General features: G+C 44.7%; 1 protein-coding gene across 4 annotated transcripts; it reads right to left on the reverse strand.

Annotated features, from left to right (window-relative positions):
- Nucleotides 1-125: 125 nt before the first annotated feature.
- COPS7B (COP9 signalosome subunit 7B) lies at nt 126-19,619 on the reverse strand. Of its 4 annotated transcripts, none has more exons than XM_044289779.1 (7): nt 19,470-19,619; nt 15,678-15,861; nt 15,059-15,134; nt 13,838-13,926; nt 12,340-12,542; nt 2,414-2,519; nt 126-1,231 (listed from the first exon to the last, which is right to left on the reverse strand). In XM_044289779.1, exons 2-7 carry the CDS (start codon nt 15,837-15,839, stop codon nt 1,073-1,075), a joined length of 795 nt encoding a protein of 264 aa, XP_044145714.1. In that variant the 5' UTR covers nt 15,840-15,861; nt 19,470-19,619; the 3' UTR covers nt 126-1,072. The 4 variants fall into 4 exon arrangements, with proteins under 4 accessions (XP_044145714.1, XP_044145715.1, XP_044145717.1 ...); XM_044289780.1 differs by having other exon boundaries at nt 19,550-19,608; XM_044289782.1 differs by lacking the exon at nt 19,470-19,619 and adding an exon at nt 19,273-19,406.
- Nucleotides 19,620-26,983: the final 7,364 nt, after the last annotated feature.

Consider the following 26,983-nt stretch of genomic DNA (forward strand, 5'->3'; position numbering starts at 1 on the left):
TATTTTCCTAGGTGCGTCTTTGGGAGCAAAAAATATGGTACATTTAAACGTTGCCCCACAATACACCCCCGATATCCGTTTTAAAACTATGTGGCTTATCTACAAAAACTAATAGACATGTCAAGCAGATTTGTAATTATTTAATAATTATTAGGAGATTTAAAAGCACAGCAAGGAAACAGTGTATCATCAGCAACACCCGAACTGAAAGGCAGGCACGGGGCACTGCAGAGATGTGGTTCCTCAAAGCGAAACACAGGGATGGGATTCCAAAAAAAGAAAAGGGAGGTGTATTTATTAAGAGGCAAGGAGGGTTGAGTCTCTGTATATCATTTCCTGCATTCTCTGGCGGTTTATGTGATCAGTCTGAAGAAAGCGCCACATATATAAGTGCTACATTTTTAAACCTCCTGAATCTCACTTTCGAAAGCCATACAGATAGAATTGGCTAAAGGGGAAATGCACTTTGCATATGAAGCGGACTCTCTTTTCCAGCTCAGACAGATGACCATCATAACTTATTCTTCTGCCATTCAAAAACAGCCCTCAAATACATGACACCAGGCAACATGTCTCATACAAGAAGAAAGAAAATACAATCTCCTGGAAAAATAACGCTATAATAGGGTGCAGTTAAGAAAATAGGAAAACTTACTGTACAGATCTGTCCCTACTGCACATTTTAAATCTCCAGAGAGAGAGAGATGACAGAACAAAAGTCACCTGGGATTTTATAACCACACAGCAATAAGCAGCCATTTCTAGAATCCTCTCTCCGACAAGAGAAGGCTGCTGTGTACTGCAGTCACTTCCACAGCAGACCTCTCCATTAGCGAGATGGATCCACAAACTTATAGGCAAAGTGTCCTGATCGGCATGGACATCAATTTGCAAACCAAGCTGGGTCTCAGCCCTGTTAGCGCTAATGGGTTTACAGTCCCTCCTAGCGGGCAGGGTCTCCAAGGGTTCTGGATGGAAAGAGGCTGGTACAATGGTGGTGTGTGGTTAAGTCTGTAAACAGTCCAGGAACAGTTGTATGTGACCTGGGGCCTCCTCCATGTTTTCAGCTTCATTAGTGGCGACTGGAGACCAGACCTTTCACCTTTGACATCTTCTTAGTGGGCTGTCGCTGCTCAGTAAGAGGGGGCCCTTCCCTCTCTGCAAGGTGCTGGTCAGTGTCCTGAGCAGTGGAGGAAGCTGTGGCTTTCAGCGTTTTTTTTATATTTGTCACCTGGAATACCAGAGGAAGAATATAATTAGTCTATTAGTCATATATCAGCAGAAATACATGAATTTCCCACTAACATTTACATGCAGCTACAAGAAACACATCTCAGAGGGTACAGTCAGCAATTCTGGAATATCTCATGTGGATAGCAAACGCCCTCTGCTGGGTTCTTGAAGAAATACACATGTACTGCCACAGCGTGTATAATGCTCTCTGTCATTTAAACTTTAAAAAGTACTTTAAAAGACAGCTTATTCTAAAATATAGACTGCATTTTATTCATCGGAACCGCTTGTGCAGGCAGAGGTGGCTGCATGAGCTATGTGCAATCAGAAGTAAAGACTTAATAAGTGTAAGCCCCTCATCGGCATCCCCTGTAGAGAAAGGCTATAAGTAGTGCACCCAATATTCTTCACTGAGGTGTGTACTACTAGTACTATCATTTCAAGTTATGAAAAAGGGAATTATTTAATATCAATTCACTTATGGAATTTCCCCTTTAAAAGGGAATCTGTCAGCACAATTGTGGACTATTATCTGCAGTAATACATTAACAGTACTGCAGATAAGGAGTCCAGATCAGTTTTTTTAAAATTTTCCTACTGCCCCCTGTTCCCCTTCTATTAGTGTTTAACAATGTACTGAAATACACTGTCAGGACTGCTGTACCGACTGTATTTCAGCACAGCTATGAGTGCTGACCATGAGGGAACCAGGGGCGGCAGGAAAACAAGAAATAACCATCTGGACTCTACTTGTGTATTACTGCAGATAATAGTCCCCAATTGTGGTGACAAATTTCCATTGATAAGTCATATTCTCTTACCCGTCCTTAGGCTCTGCTCACATCTCAAGGTATACTTCCGACGTGTATCTCTGATGTATGCCATGGTCTAGTCATACTGTGGCATACATCATGTGAGCTACTGGCCAAAATGGTAAAAGAAAAAAAGAACCCAAACAAATAAAAGAATAATATACCATGTGGTATACATTTTATTTGGTGGTCCACTGTAAAGGAGTGACAGAAAAAGTTGACGTGGAGGCTCTTTTGGCCTCCGCTGGGTGAATGGAGGCCTATGGCTACAATTGGCGTTCGCAATGAGTGCGATCCCAGTGCACATGCCGAACGTGTTCACACAATGAAATGTGAAGAGAGTCTTACAAAACGCAGGTTACACTTACTTCTGTTTCTATTTGCTGCTGTGTACGGTTGTGGGTTTCCTTGTATTGGTTTGCCCTCACCACTTGCTGTTCAATCCCCATTAGAACTGCTTCACAGCCATCACACCTGGAAGAATAGGACATTCTGAAATGTCTGCGGCATGCACTGAAGTAAGACAACTGCAATAGTACTGAAAATAAATATATATATATATATTTTTCCATGCTGCTGCTAAAAGAAAGTTTAGACTTACAGTCCACATCACTACTGCATTTAAAAAACTGCAAATTGTTACAGCCCAACCATCTGGCAGCCAAAATACTCTACTTACGTATGTTTGGTGGTGGCTGGGTTCGCAGTGAACTACAGCTGCACAACATTTTAAGAGTCAGAGAATAGCATAACATTTTACAAGTAGGATTGTGTGTCATTTATACCACTGCTGCTCTGTAATCACGCATCTACAGGTATTTAGTATTAAACAGGAGGAACATGTTCATATGTCATAGAAACCTAGAATGTGTCGGCAGATAAGAACCATTTGGCCCATCTAGTCTGCCCAATATACTAAGTACTATGGATAGCCCCTGGCCCTATCTTATATGAAGGATGGCCTTATGCCTATCCCATGCATGCTTAAACTCCTCCACTGTATTTGCAGCTACCACTTCTGCAGGAAGGCTATTCCATGCATCCACTACTCTCTCAGTAAAGTAATACTTCCCGATATTACGTTTAAACCTTTGCCCCTCTAATGTCAAATAATTAGATGATCTACTAGTTGAGGAAATAGCTAAAATGGCATTGAAGGGGAAAGTTATCATTATGGGAGACTTTAATCTTCCAGATGTAAACTAGAAAACCAAAATAGCTAGTTCTGCCAGGAGTACAGATATTCTAAATTCCCTTCTGGGATTATCTATACAGCAAGTAGTGGAGGGGGCCAACCCGGAAGGAGGCCATTTTAGATTTAGTATTCACAAATGGGAATTTGGTATCCGATATTACTGTAGGGGAAAGCTTGGGATCTAGTGATCACCAGTAAGTGTGGTTTACTATAAGTACAGTGACTGAGTCACACCACACAAAAACAAAAGTTTTAGATTTTAGAAAAACTGACTTTTCTGAAATTAGATTAGTGGTATACAAGTCCCTATCAGACTGGAACGGTTTCATTGGAGTCCAGGAGAAATGGGACTACTTAAGTGGCACTATTGAAGGCAACAGAAAATTGCATTAGGGTTGTCAGTAAAAGCAAAAAAATGAAGAGACCACTGTGGTACTCAGCAGAAGTGGCCAAATCATTAAAAACAAAAAGATAGCATTTAGGAATTATAAAAAAAAAAAAAAAAAAAAAAAAAAAAAATGGATGACAGGGTCAGGGAAAAAAGGCGATAAGACATTCTTCAGATACATAAATGAAAAAAGAAAACTAAAACAAGGAATTACCAAATTAAAAACAAAAGAAGGAAGGTATATGGAAGAAGATAAAGAACTAGCTGACTGCCTCAATGAATACTTCTGTTCAGTTTTTACAAAGGAAAATGTAGCAGTTTTTCTTCTTTTAAATATTTTCTCCTCTTTTACCTTGTTGATTCCCTTTATGTATTTAAAAGTTTCTATCATATCCCCTCTGTCTCGTCTTTCTTCCAAGCTTTACATGTTAAGGTCCTTTAATCCTTCCTGGTAAGTTTTATCCTGCAATCCATGTACTAGTTTAGTAGCTCTTCTCTAAACTCTCTCCAAAGTATCAATATCCTTCTGGAGATATGGTCTCCAGTACTGAGCACAATACTCCAAATGAGGTCTCACTAGTGCTCTGTAGAGCGGCATGAGCACCTCCCTCTTTCTACTGGTAATGCCTCTCCCTATACACCCAAGCATTCTGCTAGCATTTCCTGCTGCTCTATGACATTGTCTGCCTACCTTTAAGTCTTCTGAAATAATGACCCCTAAATCCCTTTCCTCAGATACTGAGGTTAGGACTGCATCACTGATTTTATATTATGCTCTTATGGTGACTATGAGCTGTGCTGTGAACTTACCCTTGAAAAGGCTATCCTACAAAAAGCATTTCTCTCTACTCCACACAAAAGCTGATTAATAAGGGTCCATTCTCTAGGACCGCCATTGATCCCTAGAACAAGGGGTCCCCTCCCTGAATGGAGCAGTTGTGTGCATTACATTCCACTGCTCTATTCACTGCTTTTTTGCATTTCTTTTGTTCAGTGTTAAACATGTTAAGGGGGTTGTCCACCATTGCTGTGCTTTTTTCAACCCCCCCCCCCCCCCAACTGTGGCAGGACCCGCGGTGGCAAGCACACTTAACCGATTGCCACCACTGGGTTCTGGATCCATAGATCCCCCCTCATGTGCTGCTGATCCCAAATGTACTCACGTCAGCATTCTGTTTGACGCGAGTCACATGATGCCACAGCCAATGACAGTGTCTTGTCTCTTAAAAAGAAACCGCCGATTGGTCCCTTGTAATCAGTAGGAGTGTTTTGACACTCCCCATGTGATTGCCTCCAGTGAGTGGGTCGGCGGGAGGGGCGGGGTTGAACTGCGGTGCAGCAGTGCCTCTAGCCCCTCCATTGGGCCGTTCCAAGGGCTTGATCCTGTGGAGGGAAGGGTCCTCCTCCTTTTAACCTCCACGTGTTCACGGCCGTGATCATTATGATGGGATAACCCCTTTAAGGAATAGAGACAGCCTAGTCATTCCCCGTTGATTCGTGCTCATACCACAGTAGCTGTGTGCACGTGCCTAGTAACGCTACAGTGGGCATGTGCGTTTGTTTATAACTAGCTGTTGTGGGCAGATGTTTATTAACAGGTGTTTAGACCCAGGGCAATAGGTTGAATAGGTCTGTGTCCCAAGTTGCCGGGTATCTGATTAAAGGCACCAACGCCGCATACACCACTGAGAGACACCTGTTGTGGAGATAGCACAGGAGCAGTCATACACTGCTTTGGACTACATCGGGATTGGGTGCATTTGCTGGTTAATGCACTCCCTGTTGAGTAGTCACACTCACGTGGTCCTCGTAGTCGATTTGTGTCCACACCATTGCGACTGTGCACGCGGTGATACGTGTGCTCCAGGCAGACCGGTTGTCTGTCTGGGGTTTTGTCGCTGGAGGTGGTGTGGACAGATGTTTATCAACTAGGAGGGTTTTAATTTGGGTAGGGGGCATCCTTCCCATCTAATTTTAGAGAGTTCTAATAAAGATTAATTTTAGGCAATCCAATACCACGTTCCTTTTGTCAGTGATTTGTAAATTTTAGTGGAACGTAAACCACGATTAGTTTTCCAGTGAATCCCCTTCTATAATGTTCTGAAATACACAGTAGTTCAAAGCATTATTGCCTGTACTGAAGGGCAACCTGCTATGCCAGGCTTCTGACATGACCCAACAGGCAAATGCTTATGGCAGTTCTTCAGGTCTTTGTTAGGCTCCCAACTGCCATAGTAAAACATGAGTCTCTCATGTTTGCATTACTGGTAGGCAATGGGTTGCAGGGGGAGTTCTCTCCCTCAGACAAACACCTCAGATATTGCAATTACTACTGAAAAGCGGCATCTATGGGGTTAATACAATCTGAGACCAACTTTATTGGCCTCTGATCAATGCCTGAGGCTGTTAGCAACAGCCTTCGCATCAGGCTCGTAGCAGGCATAGCACTGAAAACCTCTGAAGCACAATCATAAAAAGTCAGCACATCAGAAAAACTTTCACAAAGGTCACCGTAAAAACACTATACAATGGTCATTAAAAGCCGACCGATGACAGATCATTTTCTGGAAAGACATTGGCCATGTTTGAAATTCATGTCCTATAGCTGGACAAACGATCTACACCTCCTCACTTCAAGCGACATTTCAGGAGACACCACTCTCTTACTCAAGCAACTCACCGGCAGTGTCTCCCAAAACATTGTGTGAAGTGAGGAGGTGTAGGAAACAAGTGTCCTCCGTGTAGTCTGTTAATAAGATGATTCAGTGAACCTTCAGTAAAGAAATAAAAATAAAGCAATGACGGTATCGTTTTACAAGACACTGCCAGTAACAAATGTTTGGCTCATTGTACAGTCATGGTCAAAAGTCTTGAAATTGACACGTTTGCTGCTTCAGTGGCTTTTTTTTTTTTTTTATCTTTTTGTCAGATATTTCTATGGTAAGTTTTTTTTTGCCCAACTTTTATTGACAAATGCATCAAGTTTATGCAAAGGCTCCATATTTACAGGTCTCACCCTTGCTTTTTAAGATTTCCTCATTTCGCCCTGTATTTTGTTTTTCCACACGCTTATTGAGGAATGACCACAGGTTCTTAATGGGATTGAGATCTGGGGAGTTTCCTGGCCCGACCCAAGATTTGAATGTTTTGTTAAAATTTTTGCCTTTTGACATGGTGCTCTATCAAGCTGGAAAAAAGCATTGTTCATTACCAAATTGCTCCTGGATAGTTGGGAGAAGTTACTCCTGGAAGATGTTTTGATACCATTCTTTATTCATGGCCGTGTTCTTAGGCAAATTGAGGGTGGGCTGACTCCCTTGGATGAGCAGCAACCCCACACATGAATACTCTCAGGATGCTCTAATGCTGGCATGACACAGGACTCATGGCAGCACTCACCCTTTCTTCTCCAGACAATTTTTCCAGATGTCGCAATCAGTCTGAAGAGGGGCTTCATCAGAGAAAGGCCTTATGCACACGACAGTTTTATTTTAAGGTCCGCAAAAACGGGGTCCGTGATCCGTGACCATTTTTTCGTTTGTGGGTCTTCCTAGATTTTTGGAGGATCCACGGACATGAAAAAAAAAAGTCGTTTTGGTGTCCGCCTGGCCGTGCGGAGCCAAACGGATCCGTCCTGAATTACAATGCAAGTCAATGGGGACGGATCAGTTTGACGTTGACACAATATGGTGCAATTGCAAACGGATCCGTCCCCCATTGACTTTCAATGTAAAGTCAGGAGTCCCTTTTATACCATCGGATCTGAGTTTTCTCCAATCCGATGGTATATTTTAACTTGAAGCGTCCCCATCACCATGGGAACGCCTCTATGTTAGAATATACCATCGGATTTGAGTTAGATCGTGAAACTCAGATCCGACAGTATATTCTAACACAGAGGCGTGCCCATGGTGATGGGGACGCTTCAGGTTAGAATATACTAAAAGAACTGTGTACATGACTGTTCCCTGCTGCCTGGCAGGTGCTGCCAGGCAGCAGACCCCCCTCCCCCCCCTGTATCTAACACATTGGTGGCCAGTGCGGCTGCCCCCCCCCCCCCTCCCTCGTAGTACTGTAGATTCATTGGTGGCCAGTGCCCCCCCCCCCTATCATTGGTGGCAGCGGAGGGTACCGATCAGAGTCCCGGTTTAATCGCTGGGGCTTCGATCAGTAACCATGGCAACCAGGACGCTACTGCAGTCCCGGTTGCCATGGTTACTTAGCAATTTGTAGAAGCATTATACTTACCTGCGATGTCTGACCAGCCGGGAGCTCCTCCTACTGGTAAGTGACAGATCATTAAGCAATGCGCCGCACAGACCTGTCACTTACCACTAGGAGGAGCTCCCGGCCGGACACAGACATCGCAGCTCGCAGGTAAGTATAATGCTTCTACAAATTGCTAAGTAACCATGGCAACCAGGACTGCAGTAGCATCCTGGTTGCCATGGTTACCGATCGGAGCCCCAGCGATTAAACTGGGACTCCGATCGGTACTCTCCGCTGCCACCAATGATAGGGGGGAGATTTTAATTAGGAGGGGGAGGGGCCCACTGGCCACCAATGAATCTACAGTACTACAGGGGAGGGAGGGGGCCGGCCGCACTTGCCACCAATGCGTTAACTACAGGGGAGGGTCGGCCGCACTGGCCACCAATGAGTTAACTACAGCAGGGGGTAGTCATGTACACAGTTCTTTTAGTATATTCTAACCTGAAGCGTCCCCATCACCATGGGAATGCCTCTGTGTTAGAATATACTGTTGGATACTGTCAGCTCTGAAAAAGCTTTTATGCAGACGGATCTGCGGATCCATGTAGCCACCTTGCGAATTTGGTCAATGGATGCAAATGCCCTGTGTGCCCATGACTTAGACATGGCCCTAGTATAATGGGCAGAGAAACCTTCTGGGACCTCCAATCCACTAGAAGAATAAGCTAACACAGGGAATCTAATCTCCAAGGTCTAGTAACTTACAGGTACCTAACTAGACATCTCTTCACATCTAAATTTTGAAATTTATTTTCACCTTCATTGGATGAATTTTGGCAAAAGGAAGGCACAATCATTTTCTGTGGCTGATGTCATAGCCACTAGGAAGACAGCTTTGTAAGAGAGTAGTCTAATAGGAAAAGACTCTAAAGCATCAAATGGGCTTTGAGAAAGGCTGGAAAGTATATAGTTCAGATCCCAAGGATGAGTTCTAACCTTGTGTAAAGGGCATAACCTCATAGAGGCCCTAATGAACCTTTTTATCCAAGGATGTCAGTAAGGATAGTTTAAAATCAGACAGGGCACTTAAAGCTGATACTTGGATTTTTAAGATACTCGGCTTTAGATTTTTGTTCAACCATTCCTGAAAAAACTCTAGTACTAGAGGAATCTGTGGTGAAATGAAAAGGTCAATAGCCTGACCTGCAAAATTAAGGCAGGCTCTCCAAATTCTGACAAATATCCAAAGTAACCCTTTTCCTACTGCTCTGAAAGGCCCCTAGATTTTAAGAACTGCCATTCAAGAGCCAGGCTATCCAATGTTATTTCCCTACTTCTAAATGAAAAAGAGTACCCTGATATAGCAAATCCTTCCTGTCCAGTAGAGCCCAGGGATCTGACTGGGAAAAAATTCTAAGCCAGGCGAACCCGACTCTCTTTGGCCAGAATGGGGCAATTAAGATTACCAGTGCTTTCTCTCTTTATTTTCTGGATTACCCTTAGAAGGAGGCATAAAGGGGGGGAAACGCATAGCAAATATTGCACTTTACCTCTGGGAAAGTCTGATCTGAACCTAGAAGAATGCCCAGAAAAGTACACAGGGAGCTTGGGGACAGGGTTGACTTTTCACAATTTACTTCCCACCCTAGACCTGCCAGAATCTGTAAAACGTGCTGAATTAGATTTCTGAGTTTTCCCTGGGAATGATCTACCAGTAGGAGATAGTCTAGTTACAGCACAATGATAATATCTGACTTTCTTATAAGTACCATCACTTTTGAAAATACTCTTGGCGCTTGGGACACTCCAAAGGGAAGGGTCTTGAACTGGAAATGATAAATTGCCTCTATCAACTGAATCGCCACCCTAACGAAATTTTTGAGAGGATGGATGGATGGATTGGGACATGAGAAAAGCGAACCCCCCCCCTCTAAGGCGTGGCATTATTGTTGAGTGTATTTTCCGGTTTTAGGCTGAGATTTAGAGAAACTCTGTGTTCTTCCTAGAGTACCTACATTGTTTGCTTTTGTCTCTTGAACGAAAGGATTTTTTTAGTCTAGGAAAGGTAGTCACTGGAAAACCCTTATTTTTGTCTGGTGCCTTTTTCAATATGTCCTCTAAGGCTGGTCCAAACAAAAACTCACCTTCGCAAGGCAGTGCACATAATTTTGATTTTGACGCCACTTCCCCTTTCCACCCCTTCACCCATAAAGATATAGGAGCTGAATTAGATAACACTGCAGCTCTCGCACTTATTCTTAAAGCATTTACAGATGCGACTGAAATAAAGTCCACAGCCTTCGCTATAGTTGGGTTTACTTCTAACAGTTGTTCTCTGGAGTCTTATCGCCAGCTGATCCAACCAGATTTTTTAAGAGTTCTGGCAACAGACGTATGGGGCAAAATTAGGTCTGAATTTGGATGTTGAAACCTCCCAAAATTTTCCTAAGATAAAATGTCTGACCCTAAATCATGGAATGGCAAGGCTGATCATTTACTGATTTTGGCTACCGAAGCATCAACCCTGGGAGTATTTAGCCATAGTGCCATATCCTACTCCTTAGGACTCATGCACACGACCGTTGTTGTGTTCCGTTCCGCAAAATGGGGTTCCATTGTTCCGTGATCCGTTTCTGTTTCCGTGTGCCTTCCTTTATTTTTGGATGATCACCAGACATAAAGGAAAGTTAAAAAAAAATCTAAGACAGGTTTGCCATGCAAATGATAGGAAAAAAACGGACGCGGATGACAATCTTGCGTGCCTCCATTTTTTTTGCGGTCCCATTGACTTGAATGGGGCCGCAAACTGTGTTCCGCGAAAATAGGACAGGTTATATTTTTTTGACGGACTGGAACCACGGATCATGGATGACAAACGGTGCATTAGCTAGGTTTTCAACGGACCCATTGGAGAGGAAACTTCTTTAGGGAAGACTTGCTGCCTGAACCATCAGCAGACATACACTATTCCCTGGGTGGCCAACTAAAGATCCCTCACTGCTTGGCATGCTAATGCTTCTACTCATGCCCCTTATCTTCCAGTCCCATGCTGGAACGCAGACCCATTTCTGGTGATGTCACTTCCGGCGTGCTATATCTGGTCATCAGGCTGCGCTCTGTAATGGGACTCCTGCTTCCCTCCTTCCTGTACACCGGAGGGAACTGTTTTCGGTGCAAGGCCCCAGACCTCCACCAGAAGCACGAGGGAAAGCTCCAGACTTGAAGATTTACGCAAACAGGTAACCTCCAAAGCAGTCAATATTAAGGTGGAAGAAGGTCTTGCAGCCCCCTATGACGTGATCTTAGATAGTTCAACTCTAATTCCTGTCCTATGGACAGGAAACTGAGAAGGTAGATCCTTGGGGGTTCCCGTTTCCTGTCCTGGGTGGGGAATGAGCTCTCACGGGTGCTGTCCTAAGGCAAAATTGAAAATAACTTTATCCCAGTCCTCTGAAGTCCAATCTCTTCACTTTCTGAAGAAAGTCAGTCTGTCCTTAATTTTTTGCTTGGAGGGAAGTGGCTTCTTTACGACCCTTCTTGAGACCATGCCACCTGCCAAAAGCCTTTACCTCACTGTGCGTGCAGATGCACTGACACCTGCCTGCTGCAATTCATGAGCAAGCTCTACAGTGGTAGTGACCTGGTCCTGTAGCTGAATCCTTTTTGGGAGATAATGCACTATAATAATAGATGCATAACATATGGACTAAGCCCTCACTATTGATAAAATCTGAGACACTTGGTCAATACATTTTGATCAAAACACATCTAAGCCCACCTACCAAGCGACAAGGTGGTCTCATTTCAGGCAGGTCCCACGTTAAACCTGCCTATTCCTGCATAGGAAGGTTTAGCATAGGGCCCGCCTGAACTGGTACCACCTTGTCGCTTGGTAGGTGGGCTTAGATGTGTTTTGATCAAAAAGTATTGACCAAGTGTCTCAGCTGTTGTCCAGCTGTTAATATTGATGACCTATCGTCAGAATTGGTCAGTGATGGCTAACCTTGGCACTCCAGCTGTGGTGAAACTACGACTCCCAGCATGCTCCATTTATTTCTACAGAGTTCTGAGAGCAGCCAAGCAAGGGGGCATCTTGGAAGTTGTAGTTTTACCACAGCTGGAGTGCCAAGGTTAGCCATCACTGGAATAGGTCATCAATATCTGACTGGTGGGGATCCAATACCCAGGACCCCGCTGATCAGCTGTGAGATGAGGAGGTGGTATAGATACATTTTTTTTTAGCACAGACCCCAGCATATTAAGGATTGTGTATTGAGTATTGTGGAGGGTATATTAAGAAGGTTTGGAGCGTGTTGAGCTAAATGTGTTCAGAGGCCTGTCTGACTTTCACATCCCTCATAAGCTAGGTGCAGTTGATTTTTCCGTTTGTACATCTAAACTAAACACACCAGAATGCACCACATTTTGGAATAACAAGATCCAGATGCAATCACATTATTAAATGGGAGCCAATGCATTTGTTTCACTGTAACACTCACCATTCCTGAAGAGTTTTCACAATGCTACTTATGTCCTTCTTGGGAATGTCCCGTCCAATGCAGAAATCAACTTCTAGCACATGATTGCGTTGATCAAGTTTGCCCTGAATGATGTCTGTGTAAACTGCTTCTATGATTAGATCCTCCAACTCTCGAAGGTTCCTCATGTCTAAATCTTTCAGCAGCACAGAATATGGAATGCACTGACAAGTTAAAAACAGTATTAATATAAAGTAATAACATAATAATACAAACCCATCAGCTGCCCGCCCCCCCATGCAATAATGACAGTAATGTCACAGAACAGAGATCAGGACTCAATGTAAATCATCTAGCAATTACTAGCCAAAGAGATGACAGAATGTGTAAAGAATGCTGCTAGCACAATATCTAAACTATAGGTGATAAACCACATTATTTTAGGGCATATATATTTTTTGTAAACCTAATATGCCTTATCCCACCTAGTCTTCCATATTAAAGGGATTTTCTGAGTCCTCAGGATAGGTCATTAGTATCTGACTGGTGGATGTCCGACACCTGGGACCCCTGCCGATCAGCTGTTTGAGAAGGCACCAGCGCTCCTGTGAGCAGCTTGGCTTTCTCACAGCTTACCAAGCACAGCGCAGTACATTGTATAGCGGCTGTGCTTGGTATCGCGCTCAGCCCCATTCACTTCTACGGAGCTGAGCTGCATCGGTCCTAGGCCATGTGAGTGATGAACGGGTTATCACTCGGCCTAAAGAAAGCAGCAAAGGAGGTGTGCGGGTGCCTTCTCAAACAGCTGATAGGCGAAGGTCCCTGAGGATAGATCATCCGTAGTGTTGAGCGACTCGAGCTTTGTAAATCCAAAGTCGATTAGCTCCAAACTTCATTTTACGTCTCTGTACAGAATTAAAATGTATGGGCTCTGGCGAGGCGAACCGAGTTATATTGAATAACCTCGGCCATCGATTCTTAAACATTAAAACATGGATCCATGTTTTAAAATGGTCTTAAAGTTTAAAACTTTACAGCATTCAAACGAAGATTTGACCGAATTTATGATCCGAAGCTTGGAAAAGCCTTTTAACCTACCGTAAATGGTGATTGGGGGAGAAACTATGGGTAATTTTACTGTTTTCCATAGAAGCAGTGGCTTCTGTAAAAGGTGTTTCCCATTATATTACGTTTTATGCCATAACCTACTTATCAGCAATCAAACCTCTTGGACTCCCACCGATTCCTCAGAAGAAAGTGGATTCTAGTTCTTTGTATTTTTTCTCTTAAACCCACTGCACAATCAAACTCTGTCCAGAGAACTGATGCTCAGCCTTATCCATGTAAATGTGACTGAGCTGAAGTTTCTGCACTGCATACAAGCTATATTTTACAAGCATTGTGGCATTGTGAAGGGGATCAAATTCCAACAATCATCAAATGGGTTTTTCAGGAAAAAACAAATACAAAAAATGTGTCATATGGCAATTATGGATCCTGCACACACCATTCATATTACCTTCATCCTAGATGCAAGGCTTACAATTGTCAGGTGTTTCAGCTTGTTTTTCTGTACAGCCGAAAGTTCTGGCAAACTGTCCTTTAATGCTAGAAGTAAAAAATAAAAATAAATATTCAGGCAAAGTTACAATTCCATGTCTAAGGGAAAAGCTTGTTTCACGCTGCTGCTTAGGGTACTTTCACACTTGCGGCAGTGTGATCCGGCTGGCAGTTCTGTCATCGGAACTGGCCGCTGGATCCGCCGATCTGCCGCTGACTGAAAGCATTTGTGAGACGCTTGTCATGCGGACCGACGGATCCGTCTTGCACATTTTTACCGATCTGCACATGCGCATGCCGAAATGCCGGATCCGGCGCTAATACATTCCTATGGGAAAAAATGCCGGATCCGGCATGTCTTCAGTTTTTTTCGCCGGAGAGAAAACCGTAGCATGCTGCGTTTTTCTCTTTTGCCTGATCAGTCAAAACGACTGAACTGAAGACATCCTGATGCAAACTGAACGGATTACTCTCCATTCAGAATGCATGGGGATATACCTGATCAGTTATTTTCCGGTATAGAGCCCCTAGGACGGAACTCTATGCGGGAAAAGAAAAACGCTGATCAGGCATATCCCCATGCATTCTGAATGGAGTAATCCATTCAGGATGCATCAGGATGTCTTCAGTTCAGTCATTTTGACTGATCAGGCAAAAGATAAAACCGTAGCATGCTATGGTTTTATCTCCGGCGAAAAAAAGACTTGCCTGAATGCCGAATCCGGCATTTTTCCCCATAGGAATGTATTAGTGCCGGATCCGGCATTCAAAATACAAAATGTGAAAAAAGATACAAGACGGATCAGTCTGTCCGCATGACAAGCGGAGAGACAGATCCGTTCTTGCAATGCATTTGTAAGACGGATCCGCATCCGGATGCGTCTCAAAAATGCTTTCAGTCACATCCAGATTGGCGGATTCGGCAGGCAGTTCCCACAACAGAACTGCTTGCCGGATCACACTGCAGCAAGTGTGAAAATAGCCTTAAAGGTGACAGACTGGTGAACTGTACAATTTTTCCCCAAGATTTGCATTATATATATATTTTTATTTTTTTTATTTTTTTTGTCTAAGAATTTTCACTATAACTAGGAACTGGAAATCATTTCCAAATGCACATTTTTATAACAGTCACTAAATCAGAGAACCTTACTATAGAGTAAAGCAGATCAAATCTTACCAACATAATCTGGATACGTTCCATAAGCAAACAAATTCAAGAGTTGTAGGTAGCCAGAATGTGGGCCATCTGCAAGCTATATGGAGAAACATAAGATACCAAGTGTGGGTAAAGCGGCATGAGATCAATCACTGGCGCGTCCAAAAAGTGACAATTTCAGCATTATAAGTGCAACCTCAATTTTCAATTGGTTTTGCTTTGCGCCAGTCATCTAATAACTCTTATCTGTCAACTACTAAGAGGTCATAAACACTTATTTAGCGCCATTCTTATCAGTAAGGTAAGAACTGAGCTGTCAAAGAGCAGAGATAAGGAGCCATCAGCTGAGCTGCCTGACAGAGCAGAGAGAAAATGTAGAACCAGCTACTCAAAGCTGTGCAGGGAAAACGCCTCAACATGACCAATTGAAAAAATTATTTTTAGCTCAAAAAGAGTACAATGCAATAATAATAAAAAATGACCACCAAAGGATATACATAGCCTTCTGCAGCAAGTATTAAAAGTGACGTGTCTAAATGTAAAGTATGTAACACACATTTTAGGTGTTAAAATCATCTAAAGGTAACCTGTCAGGGGTAGTGTTGAGCGAAGGTTCGGCGTCCAAGGTTCCGTTTCTTACCTCTTGTACTGTGGGTAAATCTAGTAGTTCTCCAAACACATAAACTCCTTGAGCTTCTAATACTTGGTTGACGAGGGCTGGGAGAGCTGAACCTTTCGTGCCTTTGGCCAGTAAGATGAATTGCTCCAGGACACTACTGGATGGCTTCTGTTCTCCTGCCATACTACAGCTAGGTCTATGAGAGCTGGAGGGAAGAAGAGGCATTAGAAGACCGAGTAGAAATGTTCAGCAATAAGGGAAAACATTTCAAGAGAAAATAAATGGAAACAGAATCCCGGAGTTGCTCTGTCAGATAGTCAGTTCCTTAAAGGGGTTGTGCAGTGTAAAGATATTGATGACCCATTCTCAGGATAGGTCACCAATACCAGATCGATGTGGCTCCCTGCAGACTTTCGTGCATAAAATCCAGTGTATTACAGTACCAAAGTAAATGAGATTTTCTGAACCTCATGTACTAGGTGCGTATTTTGTACATGTGGACATTGAGCGGTGGTGTGGCTTCACGTCAATTGTTTGTGCAGCTCCACTGCGGATGTATTGTGGTATCCCCCATAGACTTCAATGTGGTTGTTAGAATACACGTGATAAACGGTGGGGGGCTTATGTGCCTTTTTCTGCATATAAATTCACAGGCACCTACCACACACTCTGCTACAAGTGTATCCAGTCTAGGCAATGCTCCGCTATATCCCTTTACTGTATCCACACATATACCAGCTGTTCCCACTATACAAACAGTGTGGGAAATACTGTGCATGCCTCTATCAAGAGGAGGGTCCCAGATCAGACCAGATCGCCGTGCGTATAGCCCCCACTGTATCTGTTCCCGCACAGGCTGCCATAACACCGCTTAGGCCCCTTGTAGATGGGCGAGTATCATGCTCCGGACTCCGAACGAAACACCCACCCTGACCTCTCAGCACTGCTGGGGTCACATAGCATTATATTGATTTATGATGCTATCTAACCCTAAGAGGTCTGGAATGTATTAGATGACACTGACATAAAACTGTCAGTCTTATACAATACATTCCAGAACTGTAAGGGCTCATTCAGACGGCCGTATGCTGTCCGTAAAAATGCGGATCCGTTTTTTTTTGTGGATTAGATTCTGTCCCATTCATTTCTATGGAGCCCTTTTCTTCCATTGCACGGCTCAGCAAAAAAATGAAACATGTCCTATACTTGTCAGTGAAAATCAGGACATGGCCCTATTGAAGTCTATGAATCAGCAAAAAAACGTAATGCAATCGGTCTTTTTGCGGACAGCATACAGCCGTCTGACTGAGCTCTAAGGGTTAGATAGCATCATCAATCAATATAATGCTATGTGACCCCGGCAGTGCTGGGAGTCCGGAGCATGACACTCGCCCGTCTGCAAGGGCCTTAGACTGGCTTCATGCAGTCTTGTTTGTAATGTGACCAGAAGTTATTACCCTATTATAATCATTACAAAGCTTGTTTTTTCATGGTGTGTTATAGCCCCCCCAAAATAAAAAAAAAAATACTGTGTGATAGAAGTAGGAATGAGCAAATTGAGATGATTCACATAAAACTTTGTTCTAATACTGTGCGGAGCAGGAGCTCCGTACAGTATTAGAATGTATTGGCTCCGATGAGCCGAAGTTATTGCTTCGTGAAGTCTCATGAGACTTTGGGCAATAACTTCAGAAATTAAAGGGGTTCTGCAGTTTTTTTTTTTATTGATGATCTATCCTCTGGATAGATCATCAGCATCTGACCGACGGGGGTCCGACACCCAGGCCTCCTGCCGATCAGCTGTTTGAGAAGGCAGCAGCGCTCCAGGAGCACCGGTGACTTCTTGCTGTTTACCGCAGGCCCAGTGACGTCACAACTAGTATCACTGGCCTGGGTGGGGCAAAGCTCTGTTCACTCGAATGGAGCTTAGCCCCACTTAGGCCATATATACTAGTCGTGACGTCACTGGGCCTGCGGTAAACAGTGAGAAGGCCATGGAGCTACTGCCAGCGCCGTTGCCTTCTCAAATAGCTCATTGGCGGGGGACCCCCGCCGATCAGATATCCAGAGGATGGATTATTAGTTTTAAAAAAACTGCAGAACCCCTTTAAAGAGGACCTTTCATGGGTCCAGACATTATTAAATAAGTAGCAGGTTATGTAGGGCATAGTCCATAGACCTAAGAGCGCTTGCTATTTTTTCTGGGCGCTGCTTTGTTCGCCCGCTGTGCCCCTGTTGAATTCTCCCACCTGGTATGCTAATGAATAGCATCAGAACAGGGAGGAGGAGACATCAGGGTTTCTCGATGGGCGTCTTCTTCTCCCTGGCTGTGCCACGATCCAATCACAGCGGAGAGCGTCACAGCCAGGGAGAAAAAAATCTCACCTTCTCCCATTAAGAAACAGGGCAGTCTCCTCCTCCCTGTACCGATGCTATTCATTTGCATACAAGGCGGGAGAATTCAATGGGGGCACAGCGGGCGAATGGAGCAGCGCCCAGAAACAATATGAAGCGCTCTTAGAACCCTGGACTATGCTCTATATAACCTGCTACTTATTTCATTATGTCTGGACCCATAAAGGTCCTTTTCAATTTGAACTGTAAAAAAACATTTCCCAAACTCAGGTTCGGTGACAAGGTACCACTTGGAACCGAACCCGACTTCGGGAAAAAAACATTTTACAGTACAAATTAATTTACAAAGTTATTACCAAGACTTCTCGCAGCAATAACGCCGACTCATCTGAACCAATACATTCTAATACTGTACGGAGCTCCTTCACTCATCCCTAGATAGAAGGGGTTATCACCAAGACTCCTGGATGGCAACTGTAAGTAGTTATAGGGTGGTCTCACCTCAGACATTGGTGGTATATCACTAGGAGTTCGGTTCCCACCTCTGAGACCCACTCCTACCTACAGAACGGGGCCCCGACGTGATATCCATGCACTTCTATGGGTGTCCCAAAGAAATGAATAGAAAGCGCATCACCACTCCATTTACCTCTATAGGACTGCAAGGGCTCAGCCCTTTTGGGAACTCCCATAGAAATGACTGGATGGAGGCTGCTCTCCCTGGAGCCCCTGTGAGCACTGCCGGACCCCCACACTGGATAGCAGCTGTACTGGGTAATGCAGATTATCCCCTAGAATGAGACTGAGCTGTACCTAGGTCACGTGCCGTCTCTGGCCCAGGAAGAGGTGGACGTGTCCACCGCAGCCTCTTCAGACAGGATCCCTGCAAATCTAACATTGATCACCCGCAATCAATATCAGAAATCCCAGAGCACCCCTTTAAGGCCCAGAGCACGTACTAATGGACACTGTACAGATCTCTGATCTCCCTCCACACTTACAGTTTGAATCCAACATAATAGGGGGCTCCTTGAAATGGGACCCAGGGTCACCTGTGCTGACCTATGCTAGAAGTGTGCTCAGGGTTCAGTTCCTGGTCAGTAACCGGCCGGACAACCCCTTTAAGCAGCACTGCAGAGAGAGGGGATGGTTACTGCATGGTGGGACTCTGGGAAAGCTGGGTGATGACAGCCACCAGCAGAGCAGGGCGCATAGCCTCCTATGTATAAAGCCTGCCCTGAGCCCTCCGATCACCCCTCACATGTCAGTGGCTGAGGCGAAGACCTTTCCCGCGTCCTGCGGGGGCCACAGGCGCCCAATCTCCGCAGTGAGGCCCTGCACCTCTCCCCCAGTCACCCCCGGCGGGGCAGAGCTGGGCCCGGCCCTTCACCCAGACCGCGGGGTCCCCCCTTCATCCCCACACGTCGCGCTTCTCCTCCCCGCTCCGGTGACTTGTACCTTGCGGTTTCGCTGCTTTGGTCAGGACACACTCTATCCGGTGTAGCGTTACATTACCCTACTTCGTGAGATTTCCCTACCTCCTGAATGCCCGTCGCACTGCTAATGACGTAAGGAGGCGGTCCTGAGTTTTGACGGTCTGCGCATGCGCAAACCGACAGTTTATGGAAAATCTCAGCTGAGTTCAGCTTTACACCGGGACACTGGTGCCGCACGGAACCCGAGCCTTGTCACGCTGCGCTCCTCGTCTCCGGCTGGGACTGGAACGTGTGCCCTCAGCATTGCAGTGCACAGTGTGGGGCTTCTTTTGGATGAAGTTATATTTTAACATTAGTGAATAGTGCATTGTTTTCCTCTGGCAGTGACAATTTTTGTACTTGGGAGTTACATTTACCTGTATCCTCCACCATACTGAGATAAAATACTAGGTATAGGCAGGGGCGGATTGGCCGTAGACCCTGCAGGGAAATTTCCCGGGGGGCCACTCAATCCCTCTTAAAGGGCTGAATCCGGACATACCTCCATTTTGGAGCAGTTCATGCTCCGATGCTCCCCTTTGCGCATTTTCAGGAGTTCCGGTGACAAACCGGGCTCTCCATGGGGCTGCCAGAAAGCCCGGTGACATCACCGGTAATGTTGTTTTAAGTTAGGCATCTAAAGTTTGGGTTATCGAAGTATCCCGTTATAGATTCCGCTACCACGGACCATAACGGAATTTAGAATCCATAAAGGGATACTTCGGTACCCGAACTTTAGACGCTGAACTTAAAACACAAGTTAGCTCAACACTAGTCACCGGCACTGATAGGCGGGCTTTAGCGCTAAAGCACGCCTATCAGAGCCGGTGACGTCACCGAACACACTGCCGGGCAGAAGCTTCCGCCCGGCTGTGTGTTATAAACAAAAGAGCCCGGAGGGCGGAGCCTGACCGCTAATGGAGGAAGACACTTGATATTCTTGCTCCTCCACTGCAGCTTTAAGAGCCCTCATTTTAGCCTGGACATGGTAAAATACGGCAGAGATCGACGCCAACATGCCACGGGCCCCTCTCAGCAGACGAAAAACTCGTCGGACATACATGAATTCTTACAACAGAAGTCCGCGGGCTCCCTGCAGAAGTCACCTAAGATGGCGCCCAGAGACTTAGCCACGCCAGACAGTGAAGAAGACTCTGACCTCCGCAGCAGCGATACACATGACAGGGGTGAGTCAGACCTCGCAGCCACGTCCAAAGCTTTTCTTAAAACTACAATAACTCAGGCTCTGCGCCCAGTACTTACCGAACTCGCTGAAATTAAAGCGGACATTAAACATATAGGTGCTAGAGTGGAAGCCCTGGAGACCTCTTGCACGGCCATTATATCGCACTCAGCCCTGGAGGCTAGGTCAGTGGAACACCTCACCCACATTAACAAAGCATAGACCTTGATAGAGAACCAGGAAAACAGAAACAGAAGGCGTAATATATGCATTAAAGGACTGCCTGAATCGTGGTCGTCTGAATCTCTCCAGAAAGTGCCTTTGGAAGTCTTTGGAGGGTTAATTGGTGAGGATGCAGCGAAAGCGGTCATAATTTAAAGAATACATAGGTCACTGAGACCCAGACCCTCGGCCTCTGACTCTCCTAGGGATGTGATTTGTGGCCTGCCGTCTTTTTGTGGACACTGAATATCTTAAAGGGCTTCTGTCACCCCATTAAACCGTTTAGTTTTTTTTTCTTTACTAATAATCCCTACACTGCGATCTCATCATACATGAGCTAATTAATGATTTTCGTTCAGTAGAATTTGTTAAAAATCGATTTTTGAAATATGTAAATTACCTTGCTACCAGCAAGTAGGGCGGCTACTTGCTGGTAGCAGCCGCGTCCTCCGATGGTAATGACGCCCCCTCTGCTTGTTGATTGACAGATCCCGTCCGCTGGCCCTTTCTCTGCTGGCCCTGCCTGTTTTGATTCAATATCTGGCGCCTGCGCCGCGGCCGTACCTCTCTTCAATCTGCGCAGGCGCACTGAGAGGTGGCCACCTGCTCGGCCGCTCCATCCTCAATGCGCCTGCGCCGATGACGTCACATCTACACCCGGCGCAGGCGCATTGAGGATGGAGCGGCCGAGCGAGTTGCCGCCTCTCAGTGCGCCTGCGCAGATTGAAGAGAGGTACGGCCGCGGCGCAGGCGCCAGATATTGAATCAAAACAGGCAGGGCCAGCAGAGAAAGGGCCAGCGGACGGGATCTGTCAATCAACAAGCAGAGGGGGCGTCATTACCATCGGAGGACGCGGCTGCTACCAGCAAGTAGCCGCCCTACTTGCTGGTAGCAAGGTAATTTACATATTTCAAAAATCGATTTTTAACAAATTCTACTGAACGAAAATCATTAATTAGCTTATGTATGATGAGATCGCAGTGTAGGGATTATTAGTAAAGAAAAAAAAAAATGGTTTAATGAGGTGACAGAAGCCCTTTAAATGCTGCAAGAGAGAGAGCGCCTGTGCTGTATGAGGGGTCTGAGCTGGCGTTCTATCAGGACGTAGCCCCATCTATACAGGGAGTGCAGAATTATTAGGCAAGTTGTATTTTTGAGGATTAATTTTATTATTGAACAACAACCATGTTCTCAATGAACCCAAAACACTCATTAATATCAAAGCTGAATATTTTTTGAAGTAGTTTTTAGTTTGTTTTTAGTTTTAGCTATTTTAGGGGGATATCTGTGTGTGCAGGTGACCAATACTGTGCATAAATATTAGGCAACTTAACAAAAAACAAATATATACCCATTTCAATTATTTATTTTTACCAGTGAAACCAATATAACATCTCAACATTCACAAATATACATTTCTGACATTCAAAAACAAAAACAAATCAGTGACCAATATAGCCACCTTTCTTTGCAAGGACACTCAAAAGCCTGCCATCCATGGATTCTGTCAGTGTTTTGATCTGTTCACCATCAACATTGCGTGCAGCAGCAACCACAGCCTCCCAGACACTGTTTAGAGAGGTGTACTGTTTTCCCTCCTTGTAAATCTCACATTTGATGATGGACCACAGGTTCTCAATGGGGTTTAGATCAGGTGAACAAGGAGGCCATGTCATTAGTTTTTCTTCTTTTATACCCTTTCTTGCCAGCCACGCTGTGGAGTACTTGGACGCGTGTGATGGAGCATTGTCCTGCATGAAAATCATGTTTTTCTTGAAGGATGCAGACTTCTTCCTGTACCACTGCTTGAAGAAGGTGTCTTCCAGAAACTGGGAGTTGAGCTTGACTCCATCCTCAACCCGAAAAGGCCCCACAAGCTCATCTTTGATGATACCAGCCCAAACCAGTACTCCACCTCCACCTTGCTGGCGTCTGAGTCGGACTGGAGCTCTCTGCCCTTTACCAATCCAGCCACGGGACCATCCATATGGCCCATCAAGACTCACTCTCATTTCATCAGTCCATAAAACCTTAGAAAAATCAGTCTTGAGATATTTCTTGGCCCAGTCTTGACGTTTCAGCTTGTGTGTCTTGTTCAGTGATGGTCGTCTTTCAGCCTTTCTTACCTTGGCCATGTCTCTGAGTATTGCACACCTTGTGCTTTTGGGCACTCCAGTGATGTTGCAGCTCTGAAATATGGCCAAACTGGTGGCAAGTGGCATCTTGGCAGCTGCACGCTTGACTTTTCTCAGTTCATGGGCAGTTATTTTGCGCCTTGGTTTTTCCACACGCTTCTTGCGACCCTGTTGACTATTTTGAATGAAACGCTTGATTGTTCGATGATCACGCTTCAGAAGCTTTGCAATTTTAAGAGTGCTGCATCCCTCTGCAAGATATCTCACTATTTTTGACTTTTCTGAGCCTGTCAAGTCCTTCTTTTGACCCATTTTGCCAAAGGAAAGGAAGTTGCCTAATAATTATGCACACCTGATATAGGGTGTTGATGTCATTAGACCACACCCCTTCTCATTACAGAGATGCACATCACCTAATATGCTTAATTGGTAGTAGGCTTTCGAGCCTATACAGCTTGGAGTAAGACAACATGCATAAAGAGGATGATGTGGTCAAAATACTCATTTGCCTAATAATTCTGCACTCCCTGTATTGGTGAAAACGAGGATACTCAGGCCTTTACTTGAACAACTATGCCGGAGGAACATCACCTACTCTTGGCGTTTCCCGTTTGGCCTTTTAATCTCACATAATGGAAAGCGCATACGTATCCATACCCCAGGAGATCTTACTAAAGCCTGGCCGCTACTGGACATGGAGCCGCTAGAGATCCCCTCATGGCTGCTGGCAGATACTGACATCTCTATTCCGACGAAAGACCCCTGGCAATCAGTTACCAGACATAAGCGTCCAAGACAGAGTCCGAAGGCCCCACAAGACTCACCTGACCCGATGAGCTGTATGGCTGTCGTTTGCGGTCCTGATGTGACCTTGTTTGTCATTCCCCCATGGGGGCTGTGAGTCGCTCGGCTCCAGTTCTATACAGGGGCGACCGCACAGCTTTGGGACGCTGCTGACCGAGTCGCACCTTGAGTTCTTCAGGTCATATATACCCGCCCTATTATTGCAGATTATGTTACCATATGTTTTCAGGGCCTTTTGTGAGACACCTCGCAAATGTTTTCTTGTTTTTCCTGTTCTTTATTTCTCACCATATTTAATGTTTTATACTGCTCTGGTGTGCCCCATACTAGATGGCGGCTACCGTCTCTATGTTGTCCAGAATGAATGCATGATGCTGATCTGGCCCCTGCATTCGGGTGTACTATGCACAACTGCGCATGTTGTGGGGCTGTGTGGCTCCACTGGCCCAAGGAGATTTGCCCTGTTATATTTACCAATTAGCTGGCAAGCACCCGTTTGCCAGGGCTTCTGATCAAGCCATACCTGTGAAACTGCATTAGTCATTATAGGATTTCTCATGTTTTATGTACCATGTCCATTTCCTACTGTAACTGCAGACACACTGCTGGTCAGATACTTCCACCCCTACCCCCCTCTTATACACACTAGTGTTGTTTAGCCTCAAATTCATATCTCTTATACTGTTTCTCATTTACAGTTGAGAAAATAAGAGTTTCCCCTCACCCCCCTATCTCCTCCCTCCCTCTATTGTTACCCACAGGTCCTGCCATCCCATTCACCTCGTGCTCCCCACCTTCCTTCACAAATGGATTACACCATCACTACTTTTAATGTTAAAGGTCTCAATTCACCTAGCAAGAGAAGCCACATTTTTTTCTTGCTCCGTAAATTCCATAGAGCGTCGAAACAGTATTTATAATTTAAACATAAGCTATACGCCCATGGTGACAAGGGAGGTAAACTAATGTCATCTTTAATCAAAAAAATCAAGAGACAGAACGTACATCCATAAGGTAAAAAACTCTAACGGGCGTATTCTTATACAAACTTCTGACATAGCTAAGGCTTTCCAGTCCTATTGCACTGACTTGGACAACCTACCAAACCCCTCAAACGTCTCTCACTCTCAACTGCAACTGATCAACTCTTTTCTGGCCTCGCTACAACTTCCCACAATAGCCCAAGAAGAGACGGCCTCCCTGATCTCCCCAGTGACTGAGGAGGAAGTACGAACAGTACTCCGCAGCTTTCCACCTGGAAAAAGCCCGGGCCCTGACGGACTTCCCCTTCGTTATTACAAAAAATTTGAAGACACCTTAATACCGCATCTAGTTGCTTTATGTAACTATTTACTATCTGAGGGGACCCTCTTCCCTCAAGCTCAAGAGGCGCACATCACACTTATACATAAAACTGGAAAGGATCCACAATTATGTAGCAACTATCGCTCTATCTCTCTCCTTAATCTAGACCTGAAGATTTGGGCTAAACTATTAGCTACACGTATTAATTTGTTACTTCCACGTCTTATTGGAAAGGAGCAAGTAGGGTTTGTCAAACATAGAGAAGGAAGAGATAATTCGTGCAAGTTACCTAATTTTGTACGTATAGCCCATAAATACAAAAGGCCACTGGCTCTATTAGGAATCGATGCTAAAAAAACATTTGATCGAGTTAGCTGGGGCTTTATGGAGGGCGCCCTCCACAAATTCCATTTTCCCCTAGAATTTATTTCAGCCATTTTCACCCTATATTCACAACCATCTGCTAGGATCAAGGTAAATGGCTCCCTCTCTTCTCCCTTCAACATAAGGAATCGGACGTGGCAGGGCTGCCCACTCTCCCCCTCTCTGTTTATCTTAGTGGTAGAGATGTTGATTCAGAGTATTCGTCAAAACCCCTCCCTAGTAGGTTTCAAAATTGGCCCTTCACACTTAAAATGTGTAGCCTTCACAGACGACTTGTTTTTGCTCTCTAACCAAGTAAGCGATCTCCCACTACTCACGAGTCTGCTCGAGGACTTTGGTAGGTTGTCCAACTTTAAAGTGAATGTGACAAAATCTGAGGTACTAAATGTTTCAGAGCCCAGCCAGAGACGTAGCCGTGGCTAAACAACACTCTACTTACCCCTGGGCATCCACTTCACTCAAATACCTAGGGATCTAGCTACCAGGTAACCTAATAAACCTTTACAAGCTTAACTTTAGTCCACTCTTAACTGAGCTGAAACGCCTCCTGCAAAATTACGACTTCCCTTACATCTCGTGGATGGGTCACAACAACTTGCTAAAAACATATACAGGTCCTTCTAAAAAAAATTGCATATTGTGATAAAGTTCATTATTTACTGTAATGTACTGATAAACATTAGACTTTCGTATATTTTAGATTCATTACACACAACTGAAGTAGTTCAAGCCTTTTATTGTTTTAATATTGATGATTTTGGCATACAGCTCATGAAAACCCAAATTTCCTATCTAAAAAAATTAGCATATTTCATCCGACCAATAAAAGAAAAGTGTTTTTAATACAAAAAAAGTCAACCTTCAAATAATTATGTTCAGGAATCCTTTTGCAGAAATTACTGCTTCAATGCGGCGTGGCATGGAGGCAATCAGCCTGTGGCACTGCTGAGGTGTTATGGAGGCCCAGGATGCTTCGATAGCGGCCTTAAGCTCATCCAGAGTGTTGGGTCTTGCGTCTCTCAACTTTCTCTTCCCAATATCCCACAGATTCTCTATGGGGTTCAGGTCAGGAGAGTTGTCAGGCCAATTGAGCACAGTAATACCATGGTCAGTAAACCATTTACCAGTGGTTTTGGCACTGTGAGCAGGTGCCAGGTCGTGCTGAAAAATGAAATCTTCATCTCCATAAAGCTTTTCAGCAGATGGAAGCATGAAGTGCTCCAAAATCTCCTGATAGCTAGCTGCATTGATAAAACACAGTGGACCAACACCAGCACCCCAGACCATCACTGACTGTGGGTACTTGACACTGGACTTCAGGCATTTTGGCATTTCCCTCTCCCCAGTCTTCCTCCAGACTCTGGCACCTTGATTTCCGAATGACATGCAAAATTTGCTTTCATCGGAAAAAGTACTTTGGACCACTGAGCAACAGTCCAGTGCTGCTTCTCTGTAGCCCAGGT

Source organism: Bufo gargarizans, chromosome 4, assembly GCF_014858855.1.
Source record: "Bufo gargarizans isolate SCDJY-AF-19 chromosome 4, ASM1485885v1, whole genome shotgun sequence".
In the NCBI taxonomy this organism is placed as follows: Eukaryota; Metazoa; Chordata; class Amphibia; order Anura; family Bufonidae; genus Bufo; species Bufo gargarizans.

Coding starts and splice junctions, on each gene's coding strand:
- COPS7B (XM_044289779.1), bottom strand. CDS start 15,839: ATGGCAGGAGAACAGAAGCCATCCAGTAGTGTCCTGGAGCAATTCATC. Junction 15,135..15,677: donor ATTTACCCACAGTACAAGAG/GTAAGAAACGGA, acceptor TTCTCCATATAG/CTTGCAGATGGCCCACATTC. Junction 12,543..13,837: donor GCCTTGCATCTAGGATGAAG/GTAATATGAATG, acceptor TTAACTTGTCAG/TGCATTCCATATTCTGTGCT.